Here is a 19,383-nt window from a genome sequence, read left to right as displayed (position 1 = left end):
CCTGTGGAGCTTCCATTCTGGAAGGTGGGCGGGCAGTGTGTATGTATGGATAAACATGTATTTCTTTTAGAGTACCAATAAATAAAATCAGTTTTGAAAGTTTGCCAGGAAAAGCCATTGCTTGTCAGCCCTTTGGGAATATTTGCCCCATCTCCATTCCATCAAAGAGGCAACTACACTCAGAAAGGGGAAGGGGCTTGTCAAAGGCTACACTCGGTGCAGCCATGCGGTGGCCAACATGGTTGAAATCCACATAGGTGACCTTCCTTCTTTTTTAAGATTTTAGTGCTTACTCATTAAAAAAATAAATAAATAACAGTGGGACACCTGGCTGGCTCAGTCAGTTAAGCACGTGACTCTTAATCTCAGGGTGGTGAGTTCAAGTTCTACATTGGGTGTGGAGCCGACTTGAACAAACAAACAAACAAAATGAAAAAATAACAGCTAACAATAAATTGAGCATTTATTACATGCCAGACTCTATCCTGAGTCTAGAAAGATAGATAGATAGATATTACTGTGTCCATTTTATAGACAGAGAAACTGAGGTACAGAGATGTTAAGTAACTTGTCTGAAGTAAGTTAATAAGTAGCAAAGCCAGACTTAAGTTCAGGCTGCCTAAGAGCCCAGAAAGGTGCAAAAGGAACTGCTTACAGGGATGGGAGCTGGGGAGGGGGGCAAGGGTGTGATTTTTTTTTTTAAAGATTTTATTTGTTTATTTGACAGAGATAGAGACAGCCAGCGAGAGAGGGAACACAAGCAGGGGGAGTGGGAGAGGAAGAAGCAGGCTCATAGCGGAGGAGCCTGATGTGGGGCTCGATCCCAGAACGCCGGGATCACGCCCTGAGCCGAAGGCAGACGCTTTAACCGCTGTGCCACCCAGGAGCCCCTTTTTTTTAAGATTTTTTATTTATTAATTTGACATAGAGAGACAGCCAGTGAGAGAGGGAACACAAGCAGGGGGAGTGGGAGAGGAAGAAGCAGGCTCATAGCGGAGGAGCCTGATGTGGGGCTCGATCCCATAACACCGGGATCACACCCTGAGCCGAAGGCAGACACTTAACCGCTGTGCCACCCAGGAGCCCCTTTTTTTTAAGATTTTTTATTTATTAATTTGACATAGAGAGACAGCCAGTGAGAGAGGGAACACAAGCAGGGGGAGTGGGAGAGGAAGAAGCAGGCTCATAGCGGAGGAGCCTGATGTGGGGCTCGATCCCATAACGCTAGGATCACGCCCTGAGCCGAAGGCAGACGCTTAACCGCTGTGCCACCCAGGAGCCCCAGGAGTTTGTGATTTTAAGTGGAGTGATGGGGATGGTCTAGTTGAGAAAGCGACTTTTGAACAGAGATCTGAAGGAGGTGGGGGAGTGAGGCTTGTGAATGTCTTAGGGGGACGGACAACAGTGGTGGAAGTAGCCAGGGTGGGGGGCAGAGAATGGTAGGGTCCACCACATTGTGTGGGGCCTCATGGGCCTTAATGACGGTTTTGGTTTTTACTTTGAGGGATGTGGGAGCCATGGGAGAATTCTGAGTACAAGAGGGACTTGGGGTTTTTTGGTGCAGGGAGGGTGGTGAAAGGGTTAACAGCTCTACTGAGATACAATTCACCTACCATAAAATTCACCCCTACAAGTACAGAGTTCAGTGGCACTTAGTGTATTCACAGACTTGTGCAACTATCACCATAATCAATTTACGAATACTACCCTCCCAGGGGCGCCTGGGTGGCTCAGTCGGTTAAGCGTCTGCCTTCAGCTCAGGTCATGATCCCAAGGTGCTGGGATCGAGTCCAGCATGCTTCTCCCTCTCCCCCTGCTTATGCTCCCTCTCTCTGTGTCAAAAAAATGAATAAAACTTAAAAAAAAAAAAAGAATATTTCCAGCCCAATAAGAAATTTTGTGCCCTTAGCTGTCATCCTCCACTATCCCCCGCCCCTGAAAACCACTAATCTGACTCACTCTCTGTCCCTATATATTGGCCTATTCTGGGCATTTCATGTCAATGGAATTACGCAATATGTGGCCTTTAGGGACCGACTTCCTTCACTTAAGCATGCTGTTTTCGAAGTTCAGTCCGTGGCAGCACGTGCCAGTACTTTGTTTCTTTTTATTGCCAAATGATATCCCATGGTCTGGACAGACCACATTTAGTTCTTCCACTCATCAGTTGATAGATATTTGGGTCGTTTCCACTTGGGCTACTTATGAATCATGCTGCTATGAGCGTTCATGTGCAAGTTTTTGTGTGGACGGATGTTTTCAGGGTTTTTTTAAAGGTAAATACCTAGGAGTGGAATTGCTGGGTCATATGGGGACCTTAACCTTTTGATCTGCCAGACTGTTCGCTACAGTGGCTCCCACATTTTACTTCCCACCACCAGTGTGTGAGGGTTTCAATTTCTCCAGCTCTTCCCGAGTGCTTGCTATTATCTGGGGACTTCGTCTCAAACAGGATCCCTCTGGCTGCTCTGTGGGGACCAGGATGAGGGAGGCCAGGGAGGAATGGTGGCTGGACCAGAGTGTGGGTGGCAGGGGAGGTGAGAAGTGACTGCGCACTGGGGACAGCAGCCGGAAAGCCGGAGTTAAGGGCATTTGTTACTTGATCAGTTGTGGGGTGTGAGAGAGGGAGGGAAGTCAAGAGTGGCCCCAAAGAGTTACTATCGGATGGTTGAGACTGCAGTCGAGAGGGTCTGGCGGCTGGAATCCGGAGCTCAGCGTTGAACGTTGAACGCGTGGAGTGTGATACCCACCAGACATCCAGCTGGGAATATACAATAGGCGATGGGGTATTCGACCCTAGAGTTACTGTTGGCGTTCATTGCACATTTCTGGAATAATTAAAGCCAGAACTGAAGCCGAATCCAGGGTCTCAGTTTCCTTCTCCAAAAAATGGGCACAATAATACCACTGACTCCTACTCTGCCACGAGGCTGGGGCGATTCCTTTGCAGAGCAAGACAGCAGTGCATACCTGGAAACTAAAGTTATGCGTCGGGTGGAAAGAAGGCTGAGGTCTGCAGCTCCTGCGAGAAATGGAGGTTATGTACGGTTCAAGCAGCGAGGGTCCGTCCGTCTCCCCCGCCCCCCAGCGTCTGGCTGCCGTCAGGGAGGGGGATAGGAGACTGGGTCGTCACCCTGTCTTCCCCCACTCTAAGCTGGGTTTCCTCCTTGGGGGCGGCCCGGGCCAAAACTGCTGATGGAAACCAGCTGCAAGAGGCGCAGAGGCTCGGCGCAAGCCCAGGCCCCTCCCCGGCGCCGGCAGACCCCGCTAAGGGGGAGGACGAGGGCGCCCTAGCTCCCCTCCCCCCTTCCGCACCCGGGCCCGGGGCCCTGGCACGTCCGGCGCGCCTGATGCTTTCCAGATGTGAGCCCGGTTCCCCTCCCCCACCTGGCCCCGTTGCTCCTGCGGGGTTGGGGGCGGGGGGAGTCAGGGTCCTATACCCTCAGATCAAATCGCTACCAGGCACCTGGGCCGGTGTCGCCTCCCAGCCGGTCTCGCTTCCCCATCCAGTCGGTAAAAACCGAATTGGGGTGGGCTGACTGCGTGGAGACGCTCCTTCCAGGACCTCCACCTCTCCCTAACACCCGCTCCGCGGGGCACGCCTCCGCCAGACCACGCCCCTAATGGTCCGCCCCCGGACGCGCCCCCTCGGATCCCCGCCCCTAACCCCGCCCCTTCGAACGCCCCGGGCCACGCCTCTGGGGCGCGCCTTGCAGGCCCCGCCTCCGCCACCATCCCGTGTGGGCTGCTCCGTGTGCGAGTTCGTCAGTCTGTTCGCTTCTGTGTCTCTGGGTGTCTGCGTTTCTCGGTCCCCGACTCTGACTCTGTACATTTCTGTGTGTCTGTCCTATACGCTGCACGTCTCTGTCTCTGCAATCCTCTGCCTGTCTCAGTTGCGCCTAGTCCCTAGGTCTCTATCTCCCCAAATTTCTGTCTCTGCGTCTCTCTCTGCCACTCTGCTCCTCTCCATCTCTCTCCCCCCCTCTTTGAATTTCTCTTGTCCCAGTCCATCTTCAGTTCTCTCCCTCTGGCCTCCAGCCCCCTCCACCCGGGTCTCCGCGCCGGGTCTGCATGCCCCGCCCGTCAGCGCGGGCGCCCCGCCCTCCGAATGTCCACCACCGCCTACAGCTTCGGCGTCGGTGGGCTGCGGGCGCCCCCGTGTGGCCATCAGGGGGCCGTTGCGAGAGGCCCGAGGGCTGAGTGTGGGCGACGCAAGGGTGTGCTGAGGGCAGGAGAGACACCGTGCGTGCCCCTGACACCAGGGAATGGCGTGTGACGCCAAGAGACTGTGTGAGTGTGTACTACCGTGCGATAGTGCGTGACGCCAGAGGTTGGTGTGTGGCTGTGAGATTTTGTGACCACCAGACACAGGTATGACTGTGCAACCATGTGTTACACCGAGAAGTCGTGTGTGACTGCATCTGTGAGATGGGAGAGATGGGACCCCGTGAGGTTGGATGTGCCTGAGACACTATTCGGGGGACTGGTTGTGACATCAAGAGACTATGTGAGAGCGAAGGGTTGTGGGGCACAGTGTGCAACATGGGGAGGACACAAGAGCTGTGTGTGTCACACGGCAGACGATGTGTGACAGAGGGTGAGACCAGATGAGTGGGACACAACCAGAGGTGGCGTGAGAAGGCAGTGTGACAGACCCCGGGGGAATGGGGGTGACAGCGGGACCATGTGAGTGTGACAGTATATGTCAGCCACACCGACGAACTGTGAGAAACTGTGTGACTGTGTGTGATACAGATCGTGTGGGATAGTGAGAGACTGTCACAGTGTTGTGACAGCATGTGAGGGCGTATGTCACTGTGCGGGACACTCGGAGATGAGAAGATGAGTGAGATCTTGTGCCCGTAAGTGTGTGTGCAACACGGGACTGAGGGGTGAGGGCGGGGACGGCTGTGTGTGACGTGGACTGCGTGAGGCTCCCCAGGAGCTTGCGTGCATACCAGTGTGTGGGGGGGACACTCTGTAAGGGACTGTGTAAGATTGCGTGTGACACCGGGAGACTGCAAGAGTGAGCACGACTATATGTGGGGGTCACTGGATGTGTGACTGTGTGTCTCCGTGTAACACCATGGAATATTGCGTGACAGTGCTCAACAAAGTTGTCGTGTGAGGAATTCCATGTCACAGTGTGAGACCCTGACTAAGTGTGGATGAGGTTGCTGTTGGGTGCGAGACAGAAGTTTCAGCTGCACGCGAATGTGTGTGACGGACGTCTTGAGAGATTGCATGTGACACTGGGTGAAACTGCACATGGGACACTCTGAGATAGGATGTCTGTGCTTGTGCGAGGTGGCATGTGCCACACTCTGAGAGATTGCGAGGGACCGGTGTGGCATTTTGAGGGGCCCCGTGGCTGTGGCACTGTAGGACCCTGTGTGTGGAGCACGGGTCAGTCGTGAGACAGTGAGGTAGTGTGCACCTGTGTGAGGGGCTGGGGTGGGGTGACACAGGGGGCAGGCATGACAGGGTGGGAGAGCACGTGTGATGGAGTGACAGGCTGTGTGGGACTCAGAGGAGAGATTCGTGTAAGTGCAGGGTGTGGGGCACGCCGGGAGAGACTGTCTATTCCTGTGAGCGCACGTGTGTGTGTGTGTGTGTGTGTGTGTGTGTGTGTGTACCAGAAAGACAGAGACAGGCAGAGGCAGAAACTGAGAGGGGGACTGGGAGAGAGAAAAGGGGAGAACAAGAGACACAGAGAACAGGAGCGACAGAGACACAGAAACAGAAAGACAAAGAAGAGGATGGACATAGAGAGGGGACCCACAGAGACAGATTCAAGGTGGCCAGGGTGCAGGGGAGGTGGCGGTGGCAGCAGAAGGAGGCGGGCCCTCAGGGGCTGCGCCCCGGGGGAGGGGGCGGGGCGGGACTGGGGGGGGGGACCCAGACGCAGTCTTCCAGCCTCCCGCCACCTGCCTGCCATCCTGGCCCGGGAGCAGCAACAGGTAGGAGGCTCGGGTCTCCATCCCACTGCTAATCCCTCTGCCCGATGTCAGCCACAGCCGGTCCACCTGGGAATGAATGAATGAGTGAGCGAATGAATGACTTCCTACTTCTGCGTCTGCATCAGCCTGTCTCTCCCCCAGCCCCTCCAATGGCTCCCTCTCTGTCTCCCTGTCCCTTCTCTCCTCTCTCCCTTTATCCCCCCTGTGCCTCTCTCTGCTCCTCCATTTGTCCCTCTCTCTCCCTCCTTTCCTACCCACCCACTCACTCCATCCCTCCCGGGCCTTCCACCTCCCCTTCCTTGTCCCCGCTCTGTCCCTTTGTCCCCTCTGTGCCTCTGTCCCCCTGGATCACTCTGTCCCTTTCTTTACCCCTCTATCTGTCCTCCCCTCCCTCTACTCCTTCCGTTGCTTCATCCCTGCATCTCTCTCTCCCGAACCCCAGTCTCTTTATTTCTTCAGGGCCTCAGTCTTTCCCTCTGTCACTTTGTCACTCCCTCTGCCCCTCCATTTGTCCCTCCATCCTCTCTGCTCCTCTCCCAGCCATGCCTGGGCTACCCCCACCCCCAGCCCTCTCTCTGGCTGCTAATGAGCAGAGGAGCCTTTGAGGTGGCCAGGGCTGGGGTAGGGGAGCTCCCCAAGGGGGCCGGAGGGGGCAGCTGCTGCCAAGGCCCTAATGAGGCCCCCTCTGAGCCTTTCCCGCCGCGATCTTAATTCCTTGTTCTCCCCGGAGCCACCGGTAATTGGCCTGGGGAGGGCCCCCCTCCTGGCTCCTGCTCTATCCCTGGGGGCTGAGGACACCTGGCTCTTGATCCTGCACCTGTGGCCCTGTTCTTCGGTCCCTCCCTCCACCTGCCTGACGGCCTTGCATCTGTGCCTCCCTCCTGCCTTCCCTCTCCCCTCTTTGTCCTTCCCTCCACCTGACTCTAGGTACCCCATCTTATGTGCCCCTCCACCATCTCTCCTTACACCTCTCCTCCCTGTTCTTTGGTCCCTCCTTTGGCCTGACTCTTGGTCCCCCATCTGTACGTCTCTTGATTCCTCCTTTTTCTCTGTTTTCCTGTCCCTTTCTCCACCTCTGGGCACCCCATTCGTACGCTCTTCCATCCACAACCCTATATCCGGGTCCCACTACCGCTGCCACCCTTACCTGGGGACCCAGACTTGCCCTAGCCTAACCCTCTCAGTCCCCCACTCCCTCCTGGCTTTTAAAGTCTTGCCCGCCCTCAGCCATGTCCAACAACATGGCCAAGATCGCGGAGGCCCGCAAGACCGTGGAACAGCTGAAGCTGGAGGTGAACATCGACCGCTTGAAGGTGCGGGGTGGGGGTGGGAGGAAGGCGGGGGCTCCGGGGCTGGGGTCTGGACCGGGCGCTGTTGGGGGTGGTGCCCGTGGGAAGATTCCCTTCGGAACTGGGCTGGACCCGGGGGAGGGGCTCGGACAGGGGGCGTGGCCAGAAGGGCAGGGGGGAGGCTGGGGGCGGGCCCGGGCAGGAGGCGGGGCCTTGGGCGGAGGACAGACATCCCGCGGGCGCCCGCAGGTGTCGCAGGCGGCGGCCGAGCTCCTGGCCTTCTGCGAGACGCACGCCAAAGATGACCCGCTGGTGACGCCAGTACCCGCCGCAGAGAACCCCTTCCGCGACAAGCGCCTCTTTTGCGTCCTGCTCTGAGTCGTCCCGACAGCTTACCCCTCCCCTGCCAAAGTATGGATCCAATAAACATGGTGACTGTGGTGGTACCTGTGCTTGTGGGGGAACTGAGGCACGCCCAGAGCTTGGGGCCGTCCTGGGGGAATCTCTGTCCCTTCTCCTCCCTTCTGAGTGTGTGTGGAGTGTGTTGGGGAGTGTGGGGGGCGTGGTGTGCGGATGCAGAGGCTTGTGCTGGAGGAAATGAGCACTCTGGGCTAGGGCCTCCACTGAGCACTCCACGACCCTGAAATTATTTAATCATCCCGATAGCCCCGGAAGGCAGCTGGCTGCTTGTATAGTATCCATTTTGCAGATGAGGAAACTGAGCCAAAGGAGGTCCCTTACTCCCCAAGTCACACAGCTAAGAGGTAATGGGGTGAAGACTGTGGCCTCCAGCGCTGAACCCCAGAACCTCTTGAGTGGCCTCTGTGCCCATCCCACCTTTCTCACCCCCTGAATGACTCCACCCCCTGCCACAGGATTACCTCTGTCTTTAGCACTGATCTCTGTTTGCTGTTCATTCTTTCCTCCGGTACCTGCTCTGTGACCAGCAGCCCTGGCCTTGCCCTCTTGGGGCTCAGAATCCAGTGGGAGAGACAGACCTATCCCCAGATAATGATGACCCAGAGTGGACAGGGAGGGGGTGGGGGGAGCTCAGAGGGAGTGCTTGACTCAGCTGAAGCGTCAAGGAGGGCTTCCTGGAAGAGGGGACATCTGAGCTGGGACAGGGTGGTAATAAAACCTGGGGACCAGGAGGAGAGAGAAACATGGCTAGAGGGAGAGGAGACAAATTAATGTACCAGTCTTTCCTTCAACAGTTATTTCTTTGTTCTGGGGACACAGGGGTGACTGTGACAGCTCTGGTTCCTGCCCTGTGTTTTCCACTTCACGCAGGGGTGGCCCACAGGACATTTATAGCCTGTAGTTCTATTTATTTTATTTTGTCTTTTATTTATTCATTTATTTTTGGTTCTCTACTTTTGGCCTACATAATGTTTAAAAATGTTCTTGACTTGGTTGCCAAATTGAAAAATAGGAGTCCTTCACTTAAAAGTCCTTATTTCTAGCTTCTCCCAAATTCCGGTGACCTCAGACCCGTATACCCCTCAGGGTGACCATAGGCTAGGAGGTGGGACCCGGGCTTCCCAGCTCACCAAAGTCTCCACCATGCCCTAATGTCTCCTGCTTAAGAAGGCTGAGTGCCAGGTGTTATTCCTCATGGGGCCTGAGTCAGGGGCTTCTCAACAGTGGAACGTGCCATGCCTTGAATGTCTGTTGAAAATGAGATACAGGGGCACCTGGGTGGCTCAGTCGGTTGGGCATCTGCCTTCAGCTTGGGTCATGATCCGGGGGTCCTGGGATCGAGTCCCACATTGGGCTTTCTGCTCAGCAGGGAGCCTGCTTCTCCCTCTGCCTGCTGCTCCCCCTGCTTGTGCTCTCTCTTGCTCTCTGTCAAATATATACATAAAAAATCTTTTTTTTTTAAAGATTTTATTTATTTATTTGACAGAGAGAGACAGCCAGCGAGAGAGGGAACACAAGCAGGGGGAGTGGGAGAGGAAGAAGCAGGCTTATAGCGGAGGAGCCTGATGTGGGGCTCGATCCCATAACACCAGGATCACGCCCTGAATCGAAGGCAAACGCTTAACCGCTGTGCCACCCAGGCGCCCCTATACATAAAAAATCTTAAAAGAAAATGAGATGCAGATTGGGTGAGCTGTGAGTTTGGTCAATCATTTTACCAGGTTGGCTGGAGGGTCACCGAGTTAGAGACCCCCTCCCATCTCCTCACCCCCACTTCCTCTTTTCTCCAGACTAACACCTGTGCTCCCCAGCTTGGGACTAATGGGGGCTGGACCCCTGGATCTGGATGGAGCCGGCTCACTGGGCCGTGTGTGTTTCTGGCGAGTGCTCCATTATTCACATTGGATTAGGGTCCCCTGGGCCCCAACTCTGAGCTTCCTGTAGGGTTGAGGCCGGAGCAGCTGTAATTACATCTCCCTCCTGCCTCCCACCCCTCTCGGTTGGCTCCAGACTAGTTGCATCATGTCTATGGGAGCCCCGGGGGACACCGGGGACAGAGAGAGCCAAGGATGAGCTGGGGGGGGGGGCGGTGCTGGGGAGGAGGGATGCTGGGAACGAAGTTGCCAGAGGATTCTGGAATTTCTCAAACCCAGCATCCTCGCATCTTAGAACCTGAAATGCAGAGGAATCTAGAATCGCAAGACCTCAGAGGGCTGGAATTCTGGAGTCTTTCTACCCTGTGAGGCCACAATCCTGTTCCTTTGTCCGGCTAGGATCCAGAGCTCTGCACTTCAGGAGTGTAAGGATTTCTTGAGCCTCAACTGCTGTGATTTAGACCCTTTTAGCCCTGAAATCTCGGGGCTTTGTAGTGTGGATCCTTCCTCCTTCACATTCTTGGGGAATGGAAGTCAGGAGAAGCAAGGCGGCTGGCTGAGCCAGTGTGGGGAAGGAGGGCGGGCAGGAAGGAGGTCTACCTGGAGGAGGTGTGGGAGGGAGGTGGGGGGAGGGGTGCGGGTGCTAGATGAGCTAGACAGGGCAGGTCCTGGGTGACCAGCATTCACGCAAGCAAACCTGGGTAATCTTGTTAGCGGCTATGACTGTAGTATCAGCTTCTGGGTACCAGATGCTCTTTTTCCGGCCAGCCTCAGCTGTGAGGTCAGCTCTGGGGTCGGAGCTAGGCCAAGAGGTAGAGCGAGGACCGCCTGGGGAAGTGCTGGCTGCTAGCAGTCCCCTCCCACTTCACCCCAGACCCTGAGGGGCCCTAGGCCGCCCCTCCCAGACTGTGGGCCCTTTTCACAGCACAGGCTCTGAGCGGTGCTTGGCTCTGCTGAGGGGGGCTGGGGGAGGGGTGGCCCCGAGCCACAGCTATAACCATCACTTGTTGGAGTCCTGTTTCTGAAGCCCCACCTCACTTAATTCTCAGATAACCCCCCAAAGGACTCTGTTCATCCCATTTTATAGACATGGGATCAGGCACAGGGAAGTGACATCACCTGGCCAGTTGGGGCTTGAGGTTGGAGTGGGCGCCGATGGATGAGGGTTCAGGAGGGGCTGGAGGTGTTGGGGGGGCTTGAAGGACAGAAGGGGGGTATCCCAGGGGAGGGGTCCAGGCCCAGGCAAAGGCAGGGCAGGGATGGTAGGAGTAGAGCCCTATGGCGTAGGGACCAGAAGCAGAGGCTGGCAGGGAGGCAAGGGCCCATTTGGGGTGTAGGAAAGGGTGGTGGGGAGAGACAAATGGCCTCTGACTGAGGTTGTTGGGACCTGCCAATGAGGGACAGGTCAGGATGTACACCAGCAACTTCTCGCAGCAGCGGGAGGGCACAGGTGGACAGGTAGGCTTGGCAGGTGTGAGCAGCTGATGGGGTGTGCGTGCACGCGTGTGCTCATTCGTGTGTGTGTGCGCATGCGCGCGCGCGCGTGTATGTGTGTGTGTGTGTATGGACAGGGGTACAAGCTGGGGCCAAGCTCTTCCCAGGGCAGGGTCAGGAGCAGGTCAGGCCCTGGGCAAGCAGGGTCTTAGCTCAGGGGCCGGTCCCGATGCAGGCCTGGGCAGGCAGTGGAAGGACGGGCCAGCAAGCGGGCGTGGGAGAGCCCCAGCCCTGCGCATGACTCAGCGGAGGACCTGTCCGCCTGCCCAGGCTCCCGCTCTGACCTTCCTCGCCACGCGGGACCGTGCCTCCATCGGGGGGGCCCTCCGAGTCTCTCTGCGTCCCCCGCCCTCGGCACACAGTAAGTGGGTGAGAGTTTGCTGAAGGAATAATAACCACGCCGGCAGCTGGTGAGGGCTTCCTGGAGGCAGGCAGGGGTGTCTCTACTCTTCACACCACACCCCAACAGGCACAAGGCTGAGCTAGGGGAAGTCATTCTCCAGGGTCACACAGCAAGCTATGGGTGAGGGGTGGAGGGGCACTTCCAAAGCCATTCTGTTCCCCCTGCGCCAGGCAGCCCCTCCGCAAGCAAACACACACACACACACACACACACACACACACACACACACACACACACAGGGAGACGTGGCCATAGAGAAGCACATGGGCCCACAATAAACACACAGGCACAGACCCACCACGAGATGCAGGAAAGGACACAGATGTACAAATAGGCTGTCGAGAAAACCATGCCCACCCGCTGCACACGAGCACACACACTCACGCTGCTAAGATGCTCACTTAGGGGGCGCCTGGGGGGCTCAGGAGGTTGGGCGTCTGCCTCTTGGTTTCGGCTCAGGTCACGATCTGGGGGGTCGTGGGATCGAGCCCCATGTCAGGCTCCACACTCAGTGGGGAGTCTGCTTGTCCCTCCCCCTCTGCTCCTCCCCCCTGCCTAGGATAAATAAATAAATAAATAAATAAATAAATAAATAAAATTTTTTTAAATGCTCACTTCAGTTACACAGGCCCCACTAATATCACGCCTGACGTTCACGTGTCCACCACAGCCCCTTGCGCACCCCTTCCTGGGTGCCCGTCTCCCTCCCCTCCCAGGCACTGTGCTGGCCATTCCCAGTTGTCTCTGGGCTGTCCTCCCTCCTCTGCCCCTGTCCACGGTCCTTCTGGGGATGTCTGAGTCCTGTTCAAGCCGTGGGAGAGGAGGGAGGCTGATTCACCCTCCCTGAGCTGTTTCTTCCCACAGTTCCCCCACCCCCAGCCCTGGAAGCCGCCCACTCATAGCCCAGCAGGGGTGACCTCTCATCCCAAGGCACCTGAGGGAAGAGGAACCCTTTGTGGCCCTTGCTATGGACGTGGCCACAGCTGGGCAGGATGCCAGGGTACCCAGAAAGTGAGCGGAGGGGGTCCAGCGCTGACACCAGCCCCAGGGACCACTCGTTAGAGTCGCTGCCACCCCCACCTGCCCTGGAGCATACAACGGGATGCCAGGGTTGCAAGGGCTCCCGGCCCCCAGGGGCACAGGTGGGTAAACTGGGGCCTGGACGGGGGAAGGGTGCGTGAGGCCACACTGGGTCTGGTAGCAGAGCGGACTTCCTGAATGCTCAGTGGTCCCTGGTGGGGACAGGAAGCCAGGGGGAGGGAGGCTCCAGGAACCAGAGCTACCCCGCCCCGCCCCCCAACTCCCCTGATGTTGCCACAGGACGTAAACCCGCCAGGCATCATCCCTCATTAATATGATATAACTTCCTGCGTTCCCTCTGGTCTGCCTGGGTATTGCAGAGCACAGGGCGGTGGGGGGAACCGCAGAGCCGGGAGGCCGGAGGCCCATGCGCCCAGGCACCTCTCTGAGCCCCCGGTATGGCTGGAGCTGAGGCCGGAAGCTGGGGATGCCGGCTGCGCAGGGGTGATAGGGAGAGGGGGAAAGGGGTGAGGCAGCTGTGGTCACCGAGGGGCCTGGGTACAGAGAGGGGAAGTCTGCAGCTCCCCAACGTCCAGCCCTTGGGATCGGGAGCATCCCTCCTGGCCTCAGACATGATACATGTGTGCACGTGCTCTCCTTGTTACAAAGAGGGCTCTGGTACGGGCCACTGGCCATGGTTGGCTGCCTGGCCCATGAAGCTGGGGTTACCCCCTTGTACAGATGAGGAAACTGAGGCCCACTGGCTTCTCGTTCTCACCCAGGTCATCACACCACAAAGAGGTGGTGGGATGGGGACAGGAGCTCGAGTCAAATGAGTGAGCTGCAGAGTTTGGAATCTCTGCACTTAAACTGCCTCTCTCAAAAATAAGGGGTGTCTGAGAGGGGCTCTGGCCCTTCTGGGTGGGGAGGCTGCATGGGAAGCCATGGACTCAGTGGGACCTGGGCTGGTGACGCTCTGTGGGCAGCTGGGACATGTGGGCTGAGCACAGGGGCCGAGAGTGGCTGGGGGTGTGTTTGGGGAGGTGCGGGAGAGATGGATGTGACAGTGATCTTGGAGTCCTGAACTCGGTCTGGGGCCAAAATACTATTCCTGGAAGTCAAGGTCTCCGGAGCTTGGCCTGGGGCCTGGGATTGCTGGAGCGAGAAGCAAGAGGGTGGGAGGGCACTCCCCTTTGATGCTCTTGGAAGTCCTGGGGTCTGTCCCTGACAGACTGCTAGACACCAAGGCCCTCCTCCCTGGAATCCCTCTTCCCAAGACTCTGCTGGGTGGATGGGCTTCCGCCCGGGGATAGGCTCCAGGGACTGGCATTCTTTCTCTAGCCGGGCCACCTCCTTCCCCAGCCTTCTGGAAGGAGTGAATTGTGTCCGGGGGGAACAGAAATCTCAGTAGTGCCTGAAAAATACTACATCAGGGAGGAATTTCCTGGTCGTTTCTCAATCCCTGGGCAATGTCCTAACCCCGGGGCCTGAAGCCCAGAATAGATCCCAGAGGCCACCCCCAGACAGCCTCTCGGACTGGTCAGCTGTGCCCCTCAAGTCTTGTCCTGGTGTGCTGCAGGGTGCGATGACTCAGTGATCCCCATGCAGGGCCACTGGGAGACGCTGGGGAAGGGAGAAGGGGACAGACCTATGCGTGGGGAAGCGCAGGTGGCTCAGGGATGGGACCACCAGAGGAAGCAGGGAGGGGAGGCAGAAGGCGGACTGGGCTGCACTGGGCAGGGGAGTTGGAGGGAGCTGGCCAGGCAAGGGGGGAGGGAGGGGGGGGCCTCTGGAACAGGCAGGGGAGGGAAGGCGGGGCAGCGGGAGGAAATGAAAAAGCCGGGGCGAGCAGGCTAGATGAGAAGGGAGGAGGGAGGAGGGAGGGAAGTAGGGAGAAGCTGACTCGCAGAGACCAGAGACCGGTACAGCCAGCAGACGGGAGAGCAGGGCACAGAGAAGGGGACTGAGAGAGAAGGCAGAGGTGCGGTGAGGAGGCGGTAGAGGGCTGCTGGGGCGAGAGAGGGAGAGGCAGACGGGGACACGGGGTGGGCAAGGGGGGAGAAGGACAGAACTAGGGAGAGGGAAGGACGAAAGAGAGAGGGGGAGAGAGGAGAGGCAGACAGACGGACAGCTAGCCGCACATACAAGAACTGGGGGTGGCCCATGGGGAGGGCGGTGGGCATCTGAGTGGGCCTCAGGGGCCGCCCCGGCTCCTCCTCACCCCCACCCCCACCTGCCCCTGGGGACCCCTCTAGTCCACGCCGCACCGGGAGGCAGGGGGATGGCCGACTCCTGCAGGAACCTCACCTACGTGCGGGACTCCGTAGGCCCGGCCACCAGCACCCTGATGTTCGTGGCGGGCGTGGTGGGCAACGGGCTGGCACTGGGCATCTTGGGGGCGCGGCGGCGGTCACGCCCCTCGGCCTTCGCCGTGCTGGTCACCGGGCTGGCGGTCACCGACCTGCTGGGCACTTGCTTCCTGAGCCCGGCCGTGTTCGTGGCCTACGCCCGCAACAGCTCGCTGCTGGGCCTGGCCCGGGGCCGCCCCGCCTTGTGCGACGCCTTCGCCTTCGCCATGACCTTCTTCGGCCTGGCCTCCACGCTCATCCTCTTTGCCATGGCCGTGGAGCGCTGCCTGGCGCTCAGCCACCCCTACCTCTACGCCCAGCTGGACGGGCCACGCTGCGCCCGCCTGGCCCTGCCCGCCATCTACGCCTTCTGCACCCTCTTCTGCTCGCTGCCCCTGCTGGGCCTGGGCCAACACGAGCAGTACTGCCCGGGCAGCTGGTGCTTCATCCGCATGCGCTCCGCGGAGCCCGGCGGCTGCGCCTTCTCGCTGGCCTACGCCAGCCTCGTGGCCCTGCTGGTGGCCGCCATCGTCCTGTGCAACAGCTCCGTCACCCTGAGCCTCTGCCGCATGTACCGCCAGCAGAGGGGCCAGCACGGCTCCCTGGCCCCCCGCCCCCGGGCCCGCGAGGACGAGCTGGACCACCTGATTCTGCTGGCCCTCATGACGGGCATCATGGCCGTGTGCTCCCTGCCCCTCACGGTGAGTCCCCTCTGCAGCTGGGGCGGGGGGCGGGGGGGCAGCACCCAGCTCCGTCCTCCAGCGGGGCTGCCTGGGTCTCAGATGGGGACACGGGGGTCCCGAGAGGTCAGAGGCTTGGGGTGCGGTCCAACAACTCTCAACTTTCTGGAGAGGGCTCTCCCCATTTGCTTCTGCCCCATTTGACTCCTCCTGACTGCTTGGCTCCCCCCTTTCGTATCTCTGGCACCCCCTCAAACACACCCCAAGCCCCCCCCCCCCCCCCCCGTAATGGTAGCAAGATCCACCAGTCATTGAGCCCTCATTTTGCCCTGTGCTCTGCGGTTTACAAATTCTCTCTCCCATCCTCTTCAAACGACCTTAGGCACCCATTCCACAAGCACTTGCAAGGAATGGAACCAAGTTCTTGTCTGGTCACTATGTGGCTTGGCCACAGTCACACAGAGCCAGGTCTGGACCCCAGGCTGGTCCGATTCCAGAGTCTGATTCCCCGCAGCCCCTAACCCAGCCCCACCCCCCATCCCGCCATCCCCCACCTCTGCCAGGGACTCTCCAGGCTTTGCCCCTTTCGGGCAGAGCTCCTGCCTGCCTCCCAGGAATCGGAGCGGGGCAGCCCCCCACCCCCCGTCATCGCCCACCCCCCACCCTGTACTCCGGCCCTCAGCTTCTCTTTCTGTAAAAATGCAAAGGCTGGTCGTCAAAGCTTTGGGGGGATTACGGATGACTCACAGGCTGGAGACGTGGAGAGACGCACAGCCGTGGCCCCAGGACTCACCCGCACGACCTTGGGTCGTCCCTCTGGGCGGGTGGTTTCCTGGGGCTTTCTCCCCTCTGCTCCCCGGATGTATCTCTCACTTACTTTTCACCTTATCTTATTTCCTTCCCCTGCTGAGGGGCAGCCCTCCCTCATTCCTGCCAGTAAGCGCGTGGAAGGAGGGGAGCGTGGGTGGGGCGCGGGATTCCCGGGTGCTCCCTGACGCCCTTGCTTTGCCCCCAGATCCGAGGCTTCACGCAGGCCGTCGCCCCGGACAGCAGTGAGATGGGGGACCTCCTTGCCTTCCGCTTCAATGCCTTCAACCCCATCCTGGACCCCTGGGTCTTCATCCTTTTCCGCAAGGCTGTCTTCCAGAGGCTCAGGCTTTGGCTCTGCTGCCTGGGTCCCAGGCCTACTCACGGCGACTCGCAGACACCCCTCTCCCGGCCCACCTCAGGGAGGAAGGACTCGAGGGCTCCCGCTGCCCTCGGGGGGAAGGAGGGGAACTGGGTACCTTTGTCAGCCTGGGGCGAGGGGCAGGGGGCACCCTCGCCCCAGGCGCAGCAGTCCGGCAGCACCGTGGGAACATCATCGAAAATGGGGTCCGCAGCCGCCTGCTCCCTGTGCTGACACCGGCTGCCCGCCCGTGACCTCCTGCTCTGTCTTCTGGGAGCGGGAGCGCGACAATCAGGGCATGGCTGCCCGCGGACGAGCGGAGATGAGCCCCCGGAGTCCTTGCCTGCCGGAATCTTGACCCCTCGAATGCAGGGGGGCACGATCAGCTGCTATTTCCCTATTTCTCCTTCTCCAGGGTGGCCCCGGCAGGCTCTGGGAGAAGAGGGAGGGAGACAGGGAACATTTATCCTGGAGCATAAAAAGAACACTTCTCAAAATAACCAGGGGCCCGGCCGGCCCAGTCTGGCCCTGGCTTGCCCATCCATCTCGCTATCTAAATATTTAGAAGGCAGAAAAGTTTCCCAGAAGCTTCTGTGTGCTCAGGTCTGCTCTGGTTCGGGTTCCGGCTCTGACCCTCACCCATTCAGGGTGCTCGGCTGCCCACCCCAAGCCCCCAGGGGACAGCCCTGCCCTCCCCCCGGCCACTCCAAAAGCCAGCCCCTCTCTGCCTCCTGGGACCCAGGGATTCTTGGACCGGCTCCCGGCCTCCCCTCACTCCTGATTTCCCATCAGACTCGGAAGCCCCCGCCCCCCAAGGGGGAGGCCGGAGGAAGGAGAGACTGCTGTCTTGTAAGTAGCATTGCCGGACACGTGGCTGGGAATCCTCATGGCTTGGTGGGCTGCAAGATGTGGACCGTGGGGGCCCGGATGTGTGTGTGGGGGAGATGGAGGGGCTGGAGGACAAAGGCATGGGAGTTACGGATCCCAGGGACCCCCTGGGAACACAGCCTGTCCCTGGATGAATAGCTGTGCTCACGTACAAAGCCCGCCGTCACCTCCTGTGTCCTCCCAGGCCTCACAAAAAGTTCATTCATTCGTGCAACAGTGAGTGGGCCCTGCCTCTGCAGGTGTTGGAGACAGCAGACCCGTCCCTGCCCCGCCCTGGACTCACTTGGGGTGATTTCCAGCCTTCAGGCTTCTCCTGCCCTCAAGACAGGCCCAAGAGCAAGGGTGCTCTGGAGGGAGCCAACTGGCAGGAAAGGAAGTGGTGTTTAGGGCAACCGGGAAAGCCCTTTTCTCCCCCCAGCCCCACCCAGTTCCCCTTCATGGTTGCTCCAGAGTTGAAAGCACTCGATCTAGGGTTAAAAGGGTAAATGTGAATGTGGGGACAGGCCCAGTAGGGAGGCATGGGCCTCCATAGAGATGACAGCACCTCCCATCGGTGAGTCCTCCGCCTGCTGTCATTGGAGCGTTTCCACAGAAGCTGGAATCAAGGTCCAGAGAGGGTCATCACCAGCCCCAGGTCACACAGCGAGGAGGAAGCACGGTCTTGCAGGGGAGGGAGGGGAAGCTGACCTTTCTGTCTCCAGAAGCCAGCTCCCTTGTTTGGCTACTGGCTTTGCCTCTTTGCGCCTCGGCTTCCTTTGGTGCAGAATGGCGATTGTAATCTAGAATTCAGTTTATAAGGGTGGTGCTGAGGATTAACTGATTTCCTCTGATAAGCAGCTGAGCGCAGGGCCTGCCTGGAATAAATACCACAAAAATGTTACTGCAATCCTGTTGTTGCTGTTGTTGTCTGTGGCTAGCTGGGCAAATGGAGGCTGAAAAAAGCAACATTTCGCTCCATTGGTCTTTCCACTACTATGATTCAAATCACATTACGGAAGAACAAGGGGGTGTCTGGAGAGTTAAAAATTGGTCAAGATGACTGGTTTATTGGGCCTGGGTTTCCTTTTGGGGTGATGCAAATGTTCTGGAACCCGACAGTGCTGGGGGTTGCATAACATCGGGAATGTACTACATGTCTCTGAGCTGTACACGTCCAAATGGTTAATTCTAATGTTATGTGTATTTTGCCAAAATAAAAAAAAAAAAATGTAACATTGAAAAAAAAATTGAGGGTGTTTAGAAACGTTTATGAGTCTTGCCAGAGTGACATATTGGTTGAACTGGTAATGAAAAAAGTTGACCTGTACAAAAACCCAAACAGGGCAAGAAACATCAGGTGCACTCCAGCCTTTGTCACCAAACCTGGCCCAGCCACATTGGGGACCGACCCAGAGGCCCCACCCCCCACCCCGGAGGGTGGAGCGGAAAAGATGGGGTGGGTGGAGGGGCCCCAGAGGGGAATGCCCCCACCCCCCCAGGCCAGAGAAAAGGGGCCTGCCGCCCTGTCCGGGCAAGACCTCCAGGGGGCGCTCGCCTCCACTCTTTGTGGCGTCCCGGAAAGTGGGTCAGTCTGTCTCTGGCCTCTTCGGGCTCCCTGAATTATAGCAGCGCAGGGCTGGGCCTTCGAACCCACAGCATCCAAGCCCGAGCTGGGTGCTATTATCAACCCCATTTTGCAGATTTGGATGAAGGGGAAGTGAGGATTCAGCAGGGAAGCCGGTTTTCTCCTGGCTTTTGCCTGCCAGGCCTAACATCTCAAGAATCCATCCGCCCTCTGCATCCCACCATGTAGTCGCAGACCCCCCACCGCCTCTGGCCTGGATGGGTACACCGTCTTCC

General features: G+C 58.4%; 2 protein-coding genes across 2 annotated transcripts; both read left to right on the top strand.

The window, feature by feature from the left end:
* Nucleotides 1-7,189: 7,189 nt before the first annotated feature.
* Nucleotides 7,190-7,627, top strand: GNG8 (G protein subunit gamma 8). Its single transcript, XM_026481998.2, has 2 exons — nt 7,190-7,273; nt 7,499-7,627. The coding sequence occupies exons 1-2, from the start codon at nt 7,190-7,192 to the stop codon at nt 7,625-7,627; spliced, it is 213 nt and encodes a 70-aa protein (XP_026337783.1).
* Nucleotides 7,628-14,319: 6,692 nt separating this feature from the next.
* PTGIR (prostaglandin I2 receptor) lies at nt 14,320-18,770 on the top strand. Its single transcript, XM_026481994.3, has 2 exons — nt 14,320-15,509; nt 16,504-18,770. Exons 1-2 carry the CDS (start codon nt 14,742-14,744, stop codon nt 16,888-16,890), a joined length of 1,155 nt encoding a protein of 384 aa, XP_026337779.1. The 5' UTR covers nt 14,320-14,741; the 3' UTR covers nt 16,891-18,770.
* The last annotated feature ends 613 nt before the right edge of the window (nt 18,771-19,383 follow it).

This window comes from Ursus arctos, unplaced genomic scaffold (assembly GCF_023065955.2).
Source record: "Ursus arctos isolate Adak ecotype North America unplaced genomic scaffold, UrsArc2.0 scaffold_19, whole genome shotgun sequence".
NCBI classification, from domain to species: Eukaryota; Metazoa; Chordata; class Mammalia; order Carnivora; family Ursidae; genus Ursus; species Ursus arctos.
Note: the sequence above shows the minus strand (reverse complement) of the source record. Positions and strands in the feature narration are given on the sequence as shown.

Bases quoted from the DNA above. Each gene is read 5' to 3' on its own strand.
- GNG8 (XM_026481998.2), top strand. From the start codon at position 7,190: ATGTCCAACAACATGGCCAAGATCGCGGAGGCCCGCAAGACCGTGGAA. The intron at 7,274-7,498 runs GTGCGGGGTGGG...GGGCGCCCGCAG, and splicing joins TGAACATCGACCGCTTGAAG to GTGTCGCAGGCGGCGGCCGA.
- PTGIR (XM_026481994.3), top strand. From the start codon at position 14,742: ATGGCCGACTCCTGCAGGAACCTCACCTACGTGCGGGACTCCGTAGGC. The intron at 15,510-16,503 runs GTGAGTCCCCTC...CTTTGCCCCCAG, and splicing joins TGTGCTCCCTGCCCCTCACG to ATCCGAGGCTTCACGCAGGC.